This window comes from Lacerta agilis, chromosome 12 (genome assembly GCF_009819535.1).
Source record: "Lacerta agilis isolate rLacAgi1 chromosome 12, rLacAgi1.pri, whole genome shotgun sequence".
NCBI classification, from domain to species: Eukaryota; Metazoa; Chordata; class Lepidosauria; order Squamata; family Lacertidae; genus Lacerta; species Lacerta agilis.
Window position 1 is genome coordinate 23,632,692 of NC_046323.1, and position 20,517 is coordinate 23,653,208.

At 41.8% G+C, this 20,517-nt stretch overlaps 1 protein-coding gene across 1 annotated transcript in view; it reads right to left on the reverse strand.

Moving 5' to 3' along the window:
- The window catches only part of DNAH11 (dynein axonemal heavy chain 11), a 139,684-nt gene that overhangs the window by 12,822 nt on the left and 106,345 nt on the right, over positions 1–20,517 (reverse strand). Inside the window, exons 63-73 of the mRNA XM_033166182.1 lie at positions 19,937–20,110; positions 19,479–19,714; positions 18,487–18,609; positions 10,706–10,910; positions 9,320–9,484; positions 8,095–8,235; positions 6,842–7,012; positions 4,785–4,907; positions 3,418–3,611; positions 2,236–2,384; positions 789–916 (exon numbers count right to left, since the gene is read on the reverse strand). Coding sequence (XP_033022073.1) covers positions 789–916; positions 2,236–2,384; positions 3,418–3,611; positions 4,785–4,907; positions 6,842–7,012; positions 8,095–8,235; positions 9,320–9,484; positions 10,706–10,910; positions 18,487–18,609; positions 19,479–19,714; positions 19,937–20,110 — 1,809 coding nt within the window. The remainder of the gene's footprint in view (positions 1–788; positions 917–2,235; positions 2,385–3,417; positions 3,612–4,784; positions 4,908–6,841; positions 7,013–8,094; positions 8,236–9,319; positions 9,485–10,705; positions 10,911–18,486; positions 18,610–19,478; positions 19,715–19,936; positions 20,111–20,517) is intronic.

The following is a 20,517-nucleotide window of genomic DNA, read 5'->3' on the forward strand; positions in this document are numbered from 1 at the left end:
TTTTTCACAACAGTATGTGAACCAAAACACAGCCATCATTTGAACTTTGCAGTTATCTGAACTTTGCAATGCAGTTCTTGAGCCAAACAATGCATACAAAAATGCATATACAATGGTAAAGCGTGCATATAAATGCATACATTAATGAAAATAATGTTAAAAGCGCATTACATCGGGGGAAACTGCTTCGCATAAATGTGTATATGAGACAGAGTGGCACATAAAAAATGTATATAGAAGGGGGAATTTGCACAAAAATGCTGTTTTGCGAAGTCAGATGTAGAAATGTGTAGAACTGAAATTAAGACTGGAGAAAAGAGGAACAATGAAATTGACATGTTCGCCAACCCCTTGTTTTATTTATTTTTTGTAAACTTTACTCTTGCAAGTTTATTTGTCATTGAATAATGGATACTGAGGGGCAGAGGAAAATTCTCCATCTTGCAAAACTAACCTCACAGATATTTTTGTTGAAAGATGATCTACCATTCCTATGGCAGTCATTTTGGAAGAGCCAAAAGAACCAAGCAGTAATAAGGTAGGTGGTATCATTTGTGTGCTTCAGAAAGTTAAGTAACAAATCCCATAAACCACTCTGCAAACCTTTTGATATGCTATTGTGATCAGTGAGAAGAAATGTTAGGTGAAGTTGTCTTCTCAGAATTCCTCAGAAGGTTGTTTCTTGTTGATATATATATATATTTTACAGGCAGACATTTCAGTATGTGCAGAGTAAGCCCCACGACAGAACACATAAGGAACGTCAAATCATGCCATTTCACACTTACTTGCAGAATAACCCAGTGCCCATGCCTGGCAGCTTTCTTTAATACCTCCTCTGCAACAACCTCTTGTCCTTGTCCCAAAGAGATATTATGAAATTTCCCGGAATCAATTGTGAAGTCAAGTTTTTTGCCTGCAAGTGGAAGCAATGGAGGTGGCGGGGAGGCGAGCAAAAGTGGAAAGGAGGAAGGGGATGGAGGGAAAGGGGGGAAAAAAAAGATAATGCCCCATTAATTTCACCAATCACTGGGACAATACACATTAGTTCGTCACTCAACACAATTTCAACAAGCAAAATTGCGAGCTCTCAACAGCAGCCTTATGGCTGGTATTAGGGGGAAAACCCTGCAGAAATCTGCTCCCTTGGTTTTAAGATAACGAACCTTTTGACATTTTGATAGATGCTAGGTATTGTTACCGAGCTTTATAAACTCTTACAGGGGGTGCAAAGCCATTTCCCTTATAAAAAAAGGGAGCAACATGTGGTAGCTATCACATCAGTTTTTTAACTGATTGGTTCAGTGGGTAAATGTGCAAAGCCTCTCACCTTGTGAGGCCCGAGTTTAAATTGAGCACAGTCAGGTCACAGCTGTATTAACCTGGTATTCTCAGCAGAGTCAGTGGGGAATAGTAATCCTAAGTACAAAGCGACAGTTTCTTACACAATTGAATATAGTTTGTATAATGACCATTATTTAGTCACAGGGGGCACAAGATTACATGAGCATGGAGAAAATTGCCCTCTGGCCCTCATCTACTCAAAAGGTAAGAAACAGCACAAAGGAGCCTGCATTATGCCAAGCAGAGGAATGTTCAATCTAAAAATTTCTTCATGCTGCAGCGTTAATAGCCTCACACTTTTTATCCACCCTTCCAGAGTGAATGGAGGGCAAGGGCAAGAGAGGGGGAAATCTTTAAAACTTAACTCTTGTTGAGGAAAACAATTCCAAATTTAAATCTGCTTTATTCCTTGATAATGACTATTTGTGGGATTTTTTTGTGTTAGCTTAACATGCATTAATTAAAAACCGACTCCCGCTCTGTCTAACTCAAAAGCACAAACCCCTGTTGTTACCAATCATAAACTATGCATTAAGAAAAGCTCTGCGGACTTTGCAAATCAGCAACATTAACAACTATTGGAGAGATTTCCTGTTACCCACAGCCATGTCAGAATTCCTACCAAAATGTCTCTGAATGTAGCATGTCAAAATGAGGGCCCTTTCCATCATCAAACATGCATTCTCTTTTCCAACACTCCCTAATAACACACTTTGCTAGGGCTCAGTGTGGTTTGTCCATGCAGCATTAAAACGCGGTTCATAGCATTCCACATGAACACGACAAATTCTGTTCGCATTTTGTGTTTTGCAAGATTTGGAATGTTGCCAATTCACCTGCCCATGTTTTAAAAACCAGCACAACAATACATATTCAACAAAACATGCTTACCAAGTGTCTCCACATCTTTAAGAGGATCGACTCCAGGAGAAAGAATGAAAAATATTGGAGTGGCTGGACTGCTTTCTTCATAAGATTTTGCCAAGTCTATTCTTGTGCCATCCACATACTTTGAGCCAAGCTTTTCCTCTACAAAGTTTCTACAAAAATATATGTATATAATGAACATATGTCAACATATAGAGAAAGCTTCCTTATCCTGGTGCCATACAGATGTTTTGGACAATTCCCATCATTCTGGTCACTGGCGAGCCTGGATGGGGCTGAAGAGATTTGTAGTTCCAAACATATGGAGTGCACCAGGTTGGGGAAGCCTGATTCAGAGCATTAAGAGTCTAGCGCACAGTCTGCACATATTGATGGGAAAGATGTGGTTGAAACATGCATCCTTAGTGTCTCAGCTGTTTTTTCCAGGTCCCAAGTCTCACATTCTCTATTTCCCCAAATATCCTTTCAAATATATTCTATTCCACCAATGTGTAGAAAACCCAAGAAGCTGAGCTAATTTCTGTTGTATGGCTTGAAAGGAAAACATCCCAAGTGATGAACTGTTGTTTCTAAATTAACCAGGAGCCACAAGCCTAAGGTCCAATTCACATAAATGAGTGATGTTTTGTATTGGCATTTAAAATCCAGAGTGCATTGAAGACTCTCCATGTAGCAGTCACTTCATATGTATCACTTGCCTTGTTCAACTCAGTGTGTGTATTTCACTACATCACCATAAACAATGAGAAAAAGAGGCTGCAATGGTGTGGTAGAATTGACAGTTCTGTGAGACAAGTGGCTAGATACTTATTTAATTAATTTTAAAATCCTGCTCTTCAGCCAAAAAGGCTCCCAGAACAGCTTACAAATCAATCAATCAATCAATCAATCAATCATCAACAACAAAATAAGACAGTCCCTGCCCACAGGCTTACAATGTATGACACAAAAGGAAAAGTGATTGGGAGGGGGTAGAATGATATGAATGGATTACCTCATGGTGTGCACATAGATTTAGAATGGCCACTACTGTACAGCCATCTGCTGATGTGTTTATGCTTTTTTTAGTTATTTCTGTAAGTGCGATTTGACAGCTCATGCAACTTGTACACATAAATAAATGGAGTACATAAATAAATGTGATAAATATAAAAGGAGTTCACAAAGTCAAACATTATGCAGTACCTCAGAGCATATGTCATTCGATCTGGGCGTAATGCTCGTAACATGATAAGCTTCTGAAAAGAAGTTTTGCTTTTCCATTCCTGAGGGAACTTTTCCTTTTCTGGGAATTCTGAATCTACCCATTTTTTCCATCTCTTGGCAGAACCTTCTATGTCTCTATCTAATCCTCGAAATTCATCCATTAAGGCAATGGCCTGAAACGGAACAATGGCATGCCTGATTTATTGACACCTCAACTGTTTGCACTAAGAGAGAAATAAGCGGCAATTATTGAGATGTTGTTTACCCTCTCCCACCACACATATTACACTCTCTTGCAATATACCAAAGTGCGTAGGATTTCGCCAAACCTTAGCAATTTCACCATGGACCACTAAACCTTAGTGTGGGCATTGCCAGTGTGGCACATCTATGGGCACACAAAGAGCCAGCAAAGTTTTCTTTGGTGGCCACAAGCAGACCTGAGCTACTTTAGTCCAAAACCTGTCCCATAAAGGTTTTTTCGTTCCCCACTCGGAGCAGCTCCTCCTCTCTCATATATGCTCTCCCTTGTTTGAACATGCCCTCCATCCATTACCATCAGAGTGGACACCCTTCCTTCTCTTCTGAAAATTCATGGAGGACAAAACTATCAATGGCTACTAGCCATGAGGGGCACGTTCTACATCCACTGCCAGAGACATCTGTCTCTGCATACCAGTCTCTGGGAATCGCAGATGGGCAGAGTGTTGTTGTGCTCATGTCCTGCTTGCAGGCTTCTCTCAAGCATCTGGTTGGCCACTGTGAGAACAGAATGCTGGACTGGATGGGCCACTGACTTGATCCAACAGGCTGTTCTCATGCTCTTACACATGACAGCCTGTGAAGAAGAGATCTGGGAGTGAGCAAGCAAGTGGGGTGCTTCATATTATGAATAACCCTGAGATCTACTGATGAAGGGTGGCATACGAATTTTAATTAACTGATTAATAATACTGAGAAAGGTAGAGAAGCCGCTAAAGAAAAGTAGCAATGCAGACTGGCAGGTAGCCATGCAATCCTCTGATTCCAGGTCTTTCTCGGTACTGAGATGGAAGCAGAAAAGTGAGGTGTGTGTGTGTGTAGAGGGGGGGGGAGTGTAATTCCTTGCTCATATCCTGCATGCTGGAGTGGGCTGCAGATGGCAAGGCCCTCAGGCCTGCTTCTTCATGGGGGAGCAGGAGAGAAACAGAAGCCATTCCCATATAAAACAGAATATTTTGTGCAATGTAGAGAAGTAAAAGCATTTAAAAGTGTAAAAGGTGCTCACAACTAAGCACAAAACTTCTCGGGTAAATGCAGGCATCTGCTTGGTTCCATATAGGCAGCTGGTTGGTCGTCAAACTTACCCTAATGGCACTCCATGACTGAGTAGTTAAAAAGTCCACAGGACTTTTGTAGGTGTGTTCAATTGTAAATCGTAGCAGGAAATTCAGTTCAGTGATTTCTATTTCTTTACTTCTCAACAAAATCTAGGAAGTGAACAAAATTGGAAAATACCACGAGAGTCACTATGAAGAAAGGTGTCACTCTATAATGATCTGCACTGCTATAATTCTATTTTATACATAAGCAGCACAAACTATTGAGCTTTTCTGCCTTCATGACCGCTCTGGTTAGACATACATTTTTTGCACTTTGTCTGATGATAATAATAATAATAATATTTTTTCTACCCCATCCATCTATACTCAGCTACTCTGGGCTGCTTCCAACAAAATTACAAGAAAAGGAGAAGGGAGTGTCAGACCCATATATTCCCTTCGCGACACTCCAAAATGTGAAATCAGCACTACTAAAAAAGAAGAAGGAAATGGACCCATACACATTTCTCAAATGAACGGTTCTTAGGCAAGTATCCTTTCAAATATGGATGTGTGGAACTTTAGACGGGGGGGGGGGGGATGAATGCAGCATCTCAGGGCTCCTTATCTGGGCCTCATGACTCTTCCTACCCATGCCCCCATCTCTTTAGGCCACACTCCTGACTGGCCCTGGTTCGAACCTTCCTTGAGCATTTTGGCCTGGCTGGAATGTGTCCTTGAACATAGGCCCTGCCAACCACTGGCGTGTATGTGGGATTGAACAAAGCCTTTGGGCTCAAAAATGGTTTCCCTGCTTCTAGAGCAGCAGCGAATATATATATTTTTCCCAGCCTTTTACATTATGGGCATCCTTCTTGGGGCTGCATGCCAGAGGTTGAGTGGGGGCCACAGTCCAAAGCGGGCAGGGCTATAGACTTCAGGCTACATTCTACGACATACGCAAAATGAAGTTTCGACACACACAACCAGTTACATCTCTCAATACACAGTAAAGGAAGGAAAGAGGCATTATAATAACAACAAGGACCACATTCCAGTGAGGCAAAATCACTTCAGGCGAGTGCGGAGCACGGTTTGTGTGAGAGCAGCCCGGGGAAGAGTCTAGTGAGGTGGATAGTGAGGGTGGGAAGGGCACACTACAGAGTCCAGACAGCCATTCATTCATAGGTCAGTTTGCTGCTTTTAATGCCAGGAGTCATAGGTGCCAACTCCCTAGGGCCCTGTATGCCTGAGCACCCACAAAATTCCATGAAGGGACCAGGCACCCACAAATTTCAGTGCCAGGGCCATGCATGCTGTATAGCACCCACGGCACCAGGCACCCATGGTTGCAGGGCCAAGTTGGCACTCCTGCCAAGGAGTATAGATGGGGCCTAGCGTGGCCATGGCAGAGATCTGCTGGTGTTCCTCATCCCCTCTCAACCATAGCAGCTAATCATTTTACAGCTTGGAAAGTGAAAGTATGCAATCTGCTTTGGAATAGTATACAAAAATGTGCACACCTGAATAAGACAACCTACTTTCTAAAGAAGAAAAAATGTAGGTTTTTGATATTTCGAAAATCCTTTGGCAGAGCAGACTATAGGAAACTATGGAAACACTCCTTAGACATGCTCAATACTATATCTGGTAAATTGCCAACAAATATTTGTTCCTTTAAATGCTGAAAAGGTTTTCTATCCCCCCCCCCCACCCTGAGGGGCATGATGAGTTGGAGTAACAAATAATGACCTTAAATATCAGTTGCTGAACAAAATTTCTCTTCCCAAAGGAGAAATACTTGGTAGACAGTCTCTCCCATACAAATCATTTCTAAGCCTTAAATATTTGCCTCGTCTAGCTTTGACTTATAATTTAACTGACTGAAGTAACAAAATTCTTTTCAACTACATTTAAAGCAGGGACTTTGAGGGATTGGTGATCAGGACTTTGGAAGTTAAGTCTCTACACAACTGAGCATGTCCAATTGTGTCATATCCCCCCAAGTCTTTCATGCTAATTCTCCACTGTTCTTATGTTGTACCAACATGTGTATCTCTAGTCTGAATTGATGTAAGCAATTGAAGTTGGTTTTTTCTCACCTGAAATGTTGCCTGGCCCAGAAAAATTAGCTTGTCCCTTTCAAAAAGTCCCTGGCCTACGTAAAGAAAGGTGAAATACGTAATAGCTTCTGTTAGGTTGGAGATGCGTCCTTGGATATCATCCGATAGTTCTGCTCGCTCAATTGCTTTACGAAAGACAGTGTTGAAAGCCTAAAGGAACACAGATTTAATTTCTCACATCAGAATTCCCTTTTCTTCAGGAACATCTTTGAAACCTGGATTTGGCTTCTATAATTCAAAAGCAAGGTAATTCAGAATGCTTTAAAGACAAGGTCAACAACATAATATCATCTCTTAAAAAAAGAAGATGCTAATTGCTTCAAACTAGCTGATGTAATCTCTGGATTGGTCTGCTGTTGTCGGAATGCAGTGGTATTTACTCTTAAAACTAATAAGGGTAGATTCAGTGTAGCCCAAGTATACATCTGCTTGTGCAAGAGGGCTTCTCCTTCCTTCCATCTCCCCTTGAATGCCTCAAATCTGCTCTGGAGGAGTGGAGGCCCCCCTGGAGCAAATTTTTGGGACACACAAATTTTGGGGGCAGAGAAACCAGGGTCCATATTCTACAAGCAGATTTACAATGTGCAAGACAGCAGGTGCCATTGGATGCCACCATAAGCATGGAAACATCAGGTGCATAGAGATTATTCATTACATTTCCTGTTTCTGTAGGAATAGGATCTGGCCCACTTCAACGTTCTTTCCTTTCTTCCTTGCCAAAATGGTCAAGAAACTTGGGCCCTGCCTATCTGATCCAGAGGGACATGTCACTCTGGAGTTGTTAAATATCCTCAGGAAGCCTCAGGAGACCTACACACACACACACACACACACACACACACACAGTTGCTGTCAACAGCTCTGATTGACATTGTGATAACCTCTTCTAAACAGCATCCTGCTGATATATCTCCCTTTGAAGCTGGAGATCAACAATAGTTTTTAAGAAGGTGGTATGGCAGAGCCATTTTTGCACAGCGTACAGTACATGCCTCTTTCTTTTTCCCTTCCCATAACTCTTATGATCAAACAGTTACTGCAAGCTTTTAATGTACTGTAAAACTCAGAAAGCGTGCTTGGTCACATAAATTGGGGTACAAATATAAATGAATGTACCTAAACATGAGTATTAGTGGCTCCACTTCCACATTTCTGAAAAAAATAGTGCAAATCTCATGAGGTTTACTACACTGTGTTTATTTTTTAGTATCAGAATAAGGATGAGAACGAACCTTCAGTGAAAACTGATAGATGGGATTGATTTTGCTCAGATCGTGAATGGCGAAATATAGAAGAGATGCTCTTGCAGCTGCTGGCCTGTAATGTTCTCTGGCTTTGTTAATGTTAACTTCATTTTCTTTGGCTTCTGCTACCTGTAGAACATCATGTTTGAAAGTAAATCAAGAAAGCCATCATTGTTAAATGAATAGGACGGTGCTGTTAATCTATCATCTACTTCAACAGATTTTAATCTAAATTTAAACTGAGGATTAGCTACAATGAATATAAGATGGAAAGCTATGGGCCTCCATCCTAGAAGAATCTTCAAACATCTGAAGAAATCATATCCAAAATAATGAACATGTGTGGTGAGCCGCTTATGGTGAATTGGAGCTTCATGAGTTGTACAGTGGACTCTAGTTATGGACTTAATTCATTCTAGAGGTCCCTTCTTAAGCTGAAACCGTTCTTATCCTGAGGCACACTTTCGCTAATGGGGTTCCTGCTGCGCGTGCCTACCTCCGGCGCACAATTTCTGTTCACATCCTGTGGCAAAGTTTGCAACCAGGAGCAGCTACTTAAGGGTTAGCGAAGCTCGTAACCTGAAGCGTTTGTAACCAGAAGCATTCGTAAACAGAGGTACCACTGTAATTCAATCCCTGCAATGGTTTCCATGGTGGCAGTAGGTAGTCTTCTTACGTTTTTATCCTTTCAGTTAGTGTTTATATGCTGTAGGCCCTATCAGTGGCTTCAGCAACATGTCAGGAAGTTCTACAGATGTCACTGCTATTCCCATCACCCCCAGACAGCATGGCCAATGGTAAGGAATGATGTGAGTTGTAGTCCAACAACAAGTGAAGGGCTGGAGTTTAGCCACCCATTTTAAAAATGAAAAGTGGGAAAAGGTAGGCAACTTTCATTCAACCACCACGGTAAGCCCCTCTCCATTCCAAGTGGGACAAATTGCCTTCCATTATTTTGAGTTTACTCAATGCTCCATCATCAAAATGAGTGAACCCTGAAACATGGAGAAAGGAGATCTATATCTATCCCCACGCCACCAACTCCAAACTATTCTGAGCTGCCTCAACAGGTGTCAAAATGCCTGGAAAGGAGTAAGCCTTGCCCCTTCTGTCTTCACTTGTGATTTGCACAATGCTCTCTCCATGAGACACTGTATGGACATAACATGTTGCTTTGGAATAGACAAGAATCAAACAGTAAAGCTGCAAGTACCTTAATCTCTATCTCTGCAGCAGTCGACTTTGTGGTCTCAAGTTTCTCCACGAGTTCAGTGTCTCCCAAGAAACTGCCCTCAGCAGCGGAAAGGCGAAACAGCAGATCGTCCTCCAAGCGCTTCAGCTGAATCTTGAAATCATTCTGCTGTTTTGTCAAAAGAGACTGGCAAACACAATGGAAAAAAGTTTTAGTTGTAAATGTGGATAACTGATAGCAAGAAGAACTTTTAAGAATCTATTCTCACAGTGCATTGTATGTGCCTGTGAGTGCTTCCAGCCATCTTTGGGTGTGAAACAGACTATCACAGTGTAAGTGTACTACCTAGTTTATATATTTGTTCACCTGTACAGGCACACTTGTGTGGAACAGGCAAGGTATGTTGCTATCCCCTGCTTATTAAAGTTTAATGGAATTTAAGCATGGTCTACATATTATTTTTTGCATGCAAGATCCACTTAAAATTTTGGTATGATGGCTTATCCTGCTAACATTCATCTATAGCACTGACCTACGCTCCTAACGGCATATGGCAGCATCAGTTTATGATATATTTTTTAAAGTCCTCACGAAGATGAATCAATATACAGTCGTACCTTGGTTTTCAAATGCCTTAGGAGTCGGAACATTTTGTCTCCCGAATGATTGAAAACCTGAAGTGATTGTTCCCATTTTCAAACGTTCTTTGGAACCTGAACGTCTGATGTGATTTCTGTGGCTTCTAATGGGCTGCAGGAACTTCCTGCAGCCAATCGGAAGTCGTGCCTTGGTTCCCGAACATTTTGGAAGTCAAACGACTTCTGGAATGGATTCCGTTCGACTTCCAAGCTACCACTGTACAGTTTTGAATGAAATTTCTTTCAATACACCCATTTTTGCAAAGCAATTTTCCTTAATATAATGAATTCCTGTATGTGATTTTCACTAATATATGCATTCTATGCACAGTTTACCCCAGTATAGGCATTTTTGTACACATTACCTGGCTTGAGAATAGCACTGCAAAATTTGGAAAAGTGTGAATCTGGCAGGGTGGCTCTGTTTTGGATCACACATTGTTTCAAGAAGTGTGAATTAGACAGGCTTAACTTTAAATGAGAAATGAACTGAATTTCTACCAAATCCCTGCAAGACAGGGTATAAGATTAGTTGGCCGGGTGATGGAAATGCATTCTCTGCCCTGAACATACACATTTAGTCTAATCTAAACACAACTGGAAAGTGTTATTTTCCACTTAGTGATGCCTTGACAAAGCCAACTCTGATTTACTGCGTGATGCCATAATACCATCATATTCACTAGTAATACGTACTAGTACAAATGACAAGAGATACACAGATTTTGTAGAGGGCGCTTAGAGCTGACTAATTCACACGTGTGTTTACCTTCACAGTCTCCAAATCAGGTCTTTCAATACTAACAGCCTCAGCCAACAGCTGGTCCTCCAAACCATCCTTTGTAACTGTGAAATTAATTAGAGTGGTCTGAGCCTGCAGCTCTGGCTTGTAGTGAGGATTAGCCAGCTTAGTGTGAAGGATGAGACGGAAATCCTTGTTGAATTCACATTCTCGATCTTCAATCTTAATATACCTGGTATCAGTTAAAATGAAAACTGTTACAAAGCACAGCATTGATTAATGCAGCTTATCAGCATCTTACGATAAATACAGAAACTATTTCATATGAGACAGAGTTGTACGGCGGTGCATTCCACTTATATGCCTCTGACTACTACACCTGTTTGAGAAAGGGATTATCCATTTCCCATTATTGACACCAACACCAATACTTTTCACTTCTGATATTAGTAATAATGCACCTGATATAAGCGGCCTGTTGAGGATATTAAATAAGGATGCCAGATTAACCCAAAATTTATAGAATGAAGGCCAGGTCCATCACTTACTCCTATTGGTATCAATGGTTTCGCTTGCTCATGTCCCACTTCACTATTTTCTGAATTAGTCTGAGAAAGGCTGAAAAGTATTATACTGTATTTGCTTATTTATATGAACATAGAAATTATGAAACAGTTGCTTCCAGTTTTTCCATTCATCTTTACAATTTTCTAAGTTGTAATAAACATCTGTCTAATTTTTTGTTTGGGTTACAAATGATTTGTAAGGACGCAATAAATATAGACTGAGCGATTTTGCAAGAGGATACTTATAAACAGTTGTGGACATCTGTATTTCAAAACTAATTATATGAAATGCAGGATGTATCCTGTGTATTCTTCCCCTCCTGAGGAACATGCTTGTAGCGAGTAATGTGCTGACATCCATGTTTGCCAGCAATGTACCGGTACTTCTTACTGCCTCCCCTTATATAGCTACCGGTATCCCTATTTCAAACTTGACCCCTTAAAGTGAAGCTAGTTCAGTTTTCTAACACATGTGAATAATTTCACTTCTCTTTTTATCCCCCTTTATTGCCTCTCTTTTCCTGATGGATCATGTCCTGTTCTCTAACCTACACGGGGAGTAGGAGAACTAAAAATATCAATGAACTGAAAATGTCAAATGAGCTAAAAACAGGAGTATGGCCACTGGGGACAACATTGTCAAGGGCTGACAGAGCCAGGAGGAGGTTGAGCCCAGGGGTAGCACAGAATGGGGAGAGGACGAACCTGAGGAAAGGCCCAGTGGGCTATGGGGCCCACTGCTAAGGGGCAGAGAATCAGAGACCAGTGACAGGGAGGGGGAGAAGCAAATATCCATTGATTCTCACCCATTCCTTCACCTCATCTTCCCAGCTCCTTCCGGGGAGGAAGAGGTGCACAAGAGTGAGACAATCTCTGCACTCAGAGGGGGGAAGGGGAGAGGCATAGAGCACCAGGCAGAAGGCAGGGCAATTCTGAGGTGACACCCCCATCCCCTTGATCAAGAGGAAGTAAGAAATGCAGGCAGCAGAGGGAACAACAGCCTTGCCTCTTCGTAACTGGCAGCGACACTCACCTTTGGGATGCCTGGTGAGCAGTGCTGCTCTACCTATGGCACCCTGTTGATTGCTATGAAAAAAATCATGCCAACTTCCATTCTGAAGGATGTATGCACCCAATTTATAGACAGCCCAAAACAACTATCCACATGCACGGACAGATCTCTTTTGGGTATGGTACTATTTTATCAAGCTAAATGAAATAACAAGTTTCCACTGCCATTTCAATGTGTAGGAAAAGGTTGGGTGCACCGTATATGCTGAACATTTGACTAAGCTGACTGCAGGTCCATAATGCAGGGGGACAACGGAAGACTGAGCTCAGAAATTATCAACAGAATGAAGAGGGCAATTTTGTAACTCACTGTTCTTGTTTGTTTATCAAGAATCTTACCTGGGGAACAATACTCTGCTACTGCAACGCTAAAATGGCTTGTTCTGGAGTCTTGCACTGAGATTCTACTTTATAGGTGCTCATTGCACAGAAGTAATAAATCACCCCCAATTTCTGTGGTTATTACCTATGAAAGGCAAGCACTGCACAATGACTCAGTGAGTTTTATGACTGCAGCTACATTGGGTTTTTTGTTAATTGCAGGTGTGGGGAAAATAAATGTTTGTGCTATTGCTCTTATGGGTCAGCTATGACATTAGCCAAAAGTAGGAGAAGAGACCACAGAATCAGTATGTCAGATTCAGCAAGACATTTATGTCTAAGATAGTATGGGAGATGACGGTGTAGCAAGCATGGGCTCAAGTTTTAGAACCTTGAATAGGTGATGTAAATAAAATTCTTGGACAAATATGGTGGGACTTCATCTCCATGTTGCAGAGGAGAATCTAAAGTTTATGTAGAGACCTCTAGAGGAAAATGAAAAAGCAGCTGAGTTCACTCATACTCAGAGAGATATAGACCCAGATGGGTCAAGTCATTTATGCACACAAATATTCTCCTGCGGGAAAAGGAAATGCAAAACTAAAATGTACAAACCTTGCTGTTTACTTTTCTATCACATTTTCAATAAAAGCATAGGAGGCTACGTTGCTTCTCCATATGTAATGCTATGAAATTCCATCTTTGCCCCCTCAACTAAATCCCCAGTCCACACATTGGTCACTTCCAGGTTGACTACTACAACATTTAGAACAATAAACAAATATAATAATGTCTAATCATATGTAGAAGAAGAGAAGAAGAGTTTGGATTTGATATCCCGCTCTATCACTACCCTAAGGAGTCTCAAAGCGGCTAACATTCTCCTTTCCCTTCCCCCCCCCACAACAAACACTCTGTGAGGTGAGTGGGGCTGAGAGACTTCAAAGAAGTGTGACTAGCCCAAGGTCACCCAGCAGCTGCATGTGGAGGAGCGGAGACGCGAACCCGGTTCCCCAGATTACGAGACTACCGCTCTTAACCACTACACCACACTGGCTCTCACCTTAAAAGTTTACCTAAGCTGTTCTCAATTGCATGTACCAATAGCAAACTTGTTCTATGAATCTGGGTTTTTAAAATAGCCAAACTGGTCCCATTTTTGCAAAAGGTGGAGGTATCAGTAGCCTCAAGGGAACCCTGTAATCAGCTGTAGTACAAAACACTTTAGGCCAGGACTTTGGACGACAAAAATAGCTCAAATGAACAAGCTTAGTGGGCCTAAAATACTGATGGGGAGGGGAGGGAGAAGAGAAACCCACAAGCAAACAAACTACTGCATTTGAGAACAGCTTAGGCAAACTTTTAAGGTGAAGAAAGTGGCAAGCAGATTCCTGGGAAAGAAAGCAAATGTGAGCAGTATCTTCATGCTTTAAGGGGGGAAAGTGTTTTTTCAAAAAAATAAAAATCTAAAGAGCCCTGCTTCAAAACCTGCTGTTTGAAGTTAAAAGCTTCTACATCAAACTGGCGAACTCTAGCAGCTAATGCAGAGAGTGAATTTGAACATATCAGGTGTAGAGTTGTTACTTAGCAATCACAGCAGGCCAACTGTTCAAGTTGGTCAAACTACTGGAGAAGAGAAAAAAAAGTTGCACATCTAGCAAAAAAAGAGGAGCCTTTCCTATGTATCAAACAAGTGAGTTAATAATCTTGCTGCTGCACTTAGACACACAGAACTGTCTAATTTAAGATAGAAGGAAACTGTTTAATATTATCTATTAAATATTATCAAACGTGTATACACACACACACACACACACACACACACACACACACACCTATATATAGCAAAACATAGAATCCAACAAATATTAATTGGCCTCTTCTTAGCCCTGGTAGGCTTACTTAAAGTATACTGGCCGAGGGAGCCGGCGTTTGTCCACAGACAGTTTTCCCGGGTCATGTGGCCAGCATGACTAAGCTGCTTCTGGCAAAACCAGAGCAGCAGAAGGAAACGCCATTTACCTTCTTGCTGGAGCAGTACCTATTTATCTACTAGCACTTTGACATACTTTCGAACTGCTAGGTGGGCAGGAGCTGGGACCGAACAACGGGAGCTCACCCCATCGCAGGGATTCGAACTGCCGACCTTCTGATCAGCCGACCTTCTGATGCCTGGTGTAAGGAGATATCAACTGTATTGATATCTCCTTACATCAGGGACCCCCAAACTCGGCCTTCCAGCTGTTTTGGGTCTACAATTTCCATCATCCCTGACCACTGGTCCTGTTAGCTAGGGATGGTGGGAGTTGTAGTCTCAAAACATCTGGAGGGCCGAGTTTGGGGATGCCTGCCTTACACTATGGATGGCTATTATCCATGCACAATATTTGTGAGCCACATCTTATGTGCACACCTCTCTCTAGACCAGTGCTTAGTACAGAAAACAATAGCTGTGCCATCTCTAAGACACCATATTGCAGGGCTGCATCTTTTTTAACGTAGCAAGTTTTCAGCTCAAGAATAATCTCAATAAAACGGAGCCAGGATAAAAAATTTATGAAGTGGCTTCATAGAGCAGAAGGTTTGCTAATATGCAAAGCTAGTAAATTTGCTTTGGAAGGAGCACAAGCTGATAAATCTTCCCAGCGATGCTTTCTGTCGATTGCTATTGTAAGATATATTTTACTTAAAATTAGGATTGTCTGAAGCTCAGTGGATCTAATTATTTGTAATTACCCAGTTGTTGTCAGTATGTGGTCATTTTATGACAGCAGTAGCAAGTGTGTGGGTCAGGTTCAACTGTATATCTTTTCAAACACAGAATTAATGTACTATTGATAAAACCATTACTAGAACCAAATTAAAGTCTGAGCTGATGTATTGGTCCACAGGGTGCTGTCAGACATGAAAGGAGTAATTAGTATTCATTACTTCATACTCTACAACATTCCAATTATTAATGAACTTCAACTGTTGGTCTGCACCATATCTATCATCTGCCTCTTTCCAGTCTTTCTTTATTAGGGAGGGGGGGAGGCACAAACACTGACACAATTCCTAAAATTAAGAAAATTAAGAAAGCAAAAAATGTTGAAAACTTTGCTAAACTTTGCTGCAAAAACTGGTGCTTCAGACCTGTACAACATGTGATCAACTATTTAATGGATTATGTTTTTAAAATGAATGGAAGGACTCAGTCGTATGCAGAGCAATTAAATCAATCACTGCTTATTCAATTCTTTGGGGAGAACCATGCATTACACCAACAGAGAGTCTTGTGGCACCTCCAGAAATGAATATATTTATTGCAGCATTCACTTTTGTTAGGAGGCACTCTAGTGAAGTGTATCCTCATTTGGAAGATCCCCTTGTCTCTCATTCACACACACACACACACACACACACACCAATTTAATTCCCCTACAGAGGTAGCCAAAGCCCCAATTCACCCGGCCACCAACAGTGAGGCATCAGGAGACCTGGGGGTAAGCCCAAGATTTGTCTAAGTAAAAAAAGTACCGTATTTTTCCCTGTATAACATGCCCCTATGTATAAGACAACCACTATTTTTTGGGAATGCAACAAGGTTGTTGAGCTTTTTTGGGAGGGGGCACAGGCTGCCCGCCACTGAAAATCGTACACATCGCTATCTGTATATAAGACGACTCACAATTTTGGCCAATTATTTATAAGGAAAGAATATTGTCTTATACATGGAAAAATACGGTACAGTGGTGCCTCGCAAGACGAAAATAATTCGTTCTGCGAGTGCTGTCGTATAGCGAATTTTTCGTCTTGCGAAGCACCAATGGGAGAATAGCGGTTTGACGGGAAAAAAAATTTTCCGTCTTGCAAGGCAAGCCCATAGGAAAATTCGTCTTGCGAGACAGCCTTTCGCTAGCGAATGCCTTTCATCTAGCGAGTTTTTCGTCTCTGTATTTCACCACTGTATTTGAAATAACACGGGGGGATGTTATTTGAAGGTAGCTGAGATTGGGCACAAGTTTGTCCAACTCCTTCAACAAAAAAATCAAAATGTAAAAAATTATTCTATACCCTTGTATTAATTTATCAATTACAATTAACAATACACTTAATTGTCTGATGACAATTAAGTTCACAAAAGTTCAAATAATGTAGTTCACATAAACTCAAATAATGTCCCAATCAACATCTCCATACATGCAATTTTAAGTGTTGTCATGTTGCAGTTTCCTTAAGTCACAGACAGGTGGCCCTGTGAACTACAGCAATGTGACCATCTTCTGAGAGCTGCCAGGCCATCATAGCAGCAGCAGCAGCAGTAACAGGTGGCCCAACAAATGGTCCAGGTAAGTTGCAGAGGAACTGTCACAACAGGTCGGGGCTCTGCTGCCCCTACACAAATTATGCCATTTCAGCCTTCTCTTCCAAGCAGGATGGCTGCTGAAGAGCTGTCCTAGGCTGTTGTGACTCTACCTCCACAGCCTGCCACCTTCCTCCTCCTCATGAGAGAAGGTCTAAAGCAGTGTTTCCCAAACCTGGGTCTCCAGCTGTTTTGGGGCTACAATTCCCATCACCCCTAGCTAGTAGTGGTCAGGGATGATGGGAATTGTAGACCAAAAGCAGCTGGAGACCCAAGTTTGGGAAACTCTGGTCTAAAGGGAAGGGGGGGATTCCTTCATGGCTTCCCTGGGCTGCTACAACTTTTCGCCTTCTTACACAAGAAGGTCTCAAGAGAGTGGTGCGTTCGTCTGTGGTTTGCCTGGGCCACTGACCCTTCCTTCCTCTCCTTGTGGGAGAAGGTCTGAAGAAAGTGGAGTGTTCCTTCATGGCTCACCTGAACCACCTCTCTCTTCCTCACAGGAGAAAGTCTAAGGGGATGAGGCAGCTTGGTGAGATTTAAGAAGTGTGGGGAGAGATGTAGCTGTCCCTCCTTAGTACTTTTAATGCCTTTCCCCAAAGGTAAGTGGCACCTGGTTTGAAGGCTTTACCACTCCTTCCCTCAGGCAGGAGCCTTGGGATCCACAGCAACTGCTGCAGTGGAATGGAGAAAGTCTAAAGGGTTGCTGTGGCAGGGGGAAGAAGAGACAGGATGGAGGTGGAGGGAAGGGTGAGAGGAGGTTGGCAAGCTGGGCAAGCAGCGACATGTCCCCCAAGATATACACCCACACATGTTGTAAATGTAGGCCTATTGTCAAGAATATATGTTGAGAACCCAAAACTTCTAATTTCCTGGTGGCACATTTCCCTTTCTTTAAGACAACTTTTCTCAACTAAATGGGAGAATACTTGAATGGGCACAGTTAGGAATGATAGAGTCAGACTACTGGTCCACCAAGCTCAGTATTGTCTACAATGACTGGCAGCACCTCTCCGGCCTTTCAGACAGGTGTTTCTCCTAGTCAATGTCAGGTACAGGTAATAATCAATGCCAGGTACAGCTGGTAACAACAGCAGCAACAACAACTTTATTATTTGTACCCCGCCCATCTGACTGAGGTTGCCACACTGGAAAGCTTCCAACAAAATCTAAAAACACAATGAAGCATCAAACGTTTTAAACTTCTCTATACAGGTAGGAATGACCCATGTCTAAAACTCTGGAGAGACACTGCTAGACAGTGTTAGATAACATCGAGTTAGATGGACCAGTGGTCAGACTCTGTAGTTCCTAACTAGGGACAATATGTGCACCCATAAATTACGTTGTTTCTATTAGGATTCTGATGTTTGCATAAAGATTTAGATTCTCCAAGAGCCACATCCAAATTTCCAGTATCAATACACCTGCTTCACAATGCACTGCCTAAAGGAACAAGACATAAAAAGGCACAGGATCATCATCTACCTCTTCCAGAAGGTACTTACTTCCCTTTTTTAACTGTGTTCCTTCCAAGCAGGGGATCAAGTACAGGGTCTACTGCTTCATCCAAATTTTCAATCAAGACAACATCCCCACAAGCCAAAGCTCTTTCAATAGTTTTCAGGAACCTTTATGTAACAACACAAAATAGGATTAGAAGACGATACTAAGGGTGGATTACTAACGTCTATAGAAAGCGAAGAAGTTTGGGAAGCTGGGAAGTGAAGAAATCTGACGTGGTAGAGCTGGGGGAATGGTAGTGCAGCAGAAGTACCCATATAAGTAAATTTGGGTTATGACACTACTGCTTTCTGATTTTCTCTCTCTGTATGAGACTGTTAGTTGTCAGTGGTGGCACATAACTCTCTATTCCCCTTCCCAGCAGGCATCTTGAATGGATTAAGGGGGGGGAAGCACTGAGAGACTCCTCCCCCCCCCAAATATAAGTGTTCTACTATACAGCACAAGAGATCAGTCAGCAAACTTTTTCAAAAGCTTCCCATCCTACAAAAACCTTACAGTAGGCTAGCGATGATCTGACTCCTTGCTTTATTATTATTATTATTATTGCCTTTCACTCCCTGCTCACTCTTTGGATTCATACAAAAGTGAAAGTGTCCAGGCTACCTGTTTTTGTTTTGCAACTGAGGAAGCTTGAACAATTGTACGCTTGATGGAGGGAGGATCCCAATGGCCAAATCAGAGACCTCCTGTTCTGTAGCACTGGAAAACAGCTACCAGAGAGCATTACCTGAAGCCTGTGTTCAAGTTTAATTGATACATTACAGTGAAGCACCCGAGATATATTCAGTGAACTAGGAGGGCTCCCTGCAGTGGCAGATTTGATAAGCACAGAGTTAAACAGAAGCGAGAGGAGATCTATTCTGAAACAGCAATGCCAGCTTTTGATTATATAAGTTAAAACCCACCTTGGCTGGAAAAGAAATGTATCATGTTGTCATTTATGCACAGGAGTACTTTTTCAATGTACACATACCCCTTCTGTCCTAGATGTATGATTTTAAGGTCAGCTCCATATTTATTCTTTATCCATTTTATTCCTTGAAGTTGGGGGTCTATGAGAAGTGGCCAGCGCTCACAGTTTGTAAGAATAGAGGCGTTTTCGGTTGACATTCTGTCACTGGGCAGACCTTCATTATTCCATGCTGCAATTGTTGCATCATCCGTCAACATGGCAATCACGTCTAAGTCTTCACTGACTGGAATGGGAATCTTCGAAGCAAAGAGAAATATAACTTTATAATAAAGTTAACAAAAGAGCCAACCAGATGGTATTGTGAATAAGGGCAGATATAATCTATTTGGCAATGGCACATTGGGTAAATAAATTGCATTCAGTTGGAGAAAAGCAGAACTGCATTTTCGTTTAAAAAAAAAATCCATGCTGAAACAGAGTCCAACTTGCAATCCAAGTTTTGCATTGCAAACACTCACTTCTTGAGATTTCAGAAATGGAAGCCACATGTGTTCCATCAGCTCTTGGCGATAGGGTTTGGTAAAGGATCCAATGTAAGAAACAAAAGCTGCCGTTAACAAAACATCCCCACACACTGTTATTTCTTGCACTTCAAAGGTTTTAATAGATTGGGTCCAGCGAACGTTTTCAGACTGAAAGACAAAATTATAAAATAGCATGGGGAAATCACACAAGTGGTTGTTGTTTTTTGGTCTCAGATTAGAGTTTCTGCCAAAATGTGAAGATCAATACAGAATTAGGCAGGTTGAGCGCATTTGAGACAAACACTTAAGCAGTCACCAACCAATGGAGCTTTACTAATATGCTCTATAGCGAAGACCAGGTCAAAGGTACGCCCAGCAACATGTGATGAATCAATGATATACTGAGACAGCCCCATGGTTGTCAAGGAGGTTCCCAAGTCCCGAGCCTGACCATATGGGGCTATCATTGCCGGCCAACCCATTAACAGCTTTTAGCATATATTAAGCAGAGATATGTGCAAAAACTCAAACTGTCTAATCATTCCATACCCATGGCAAAACTTAGGTGCCCATCA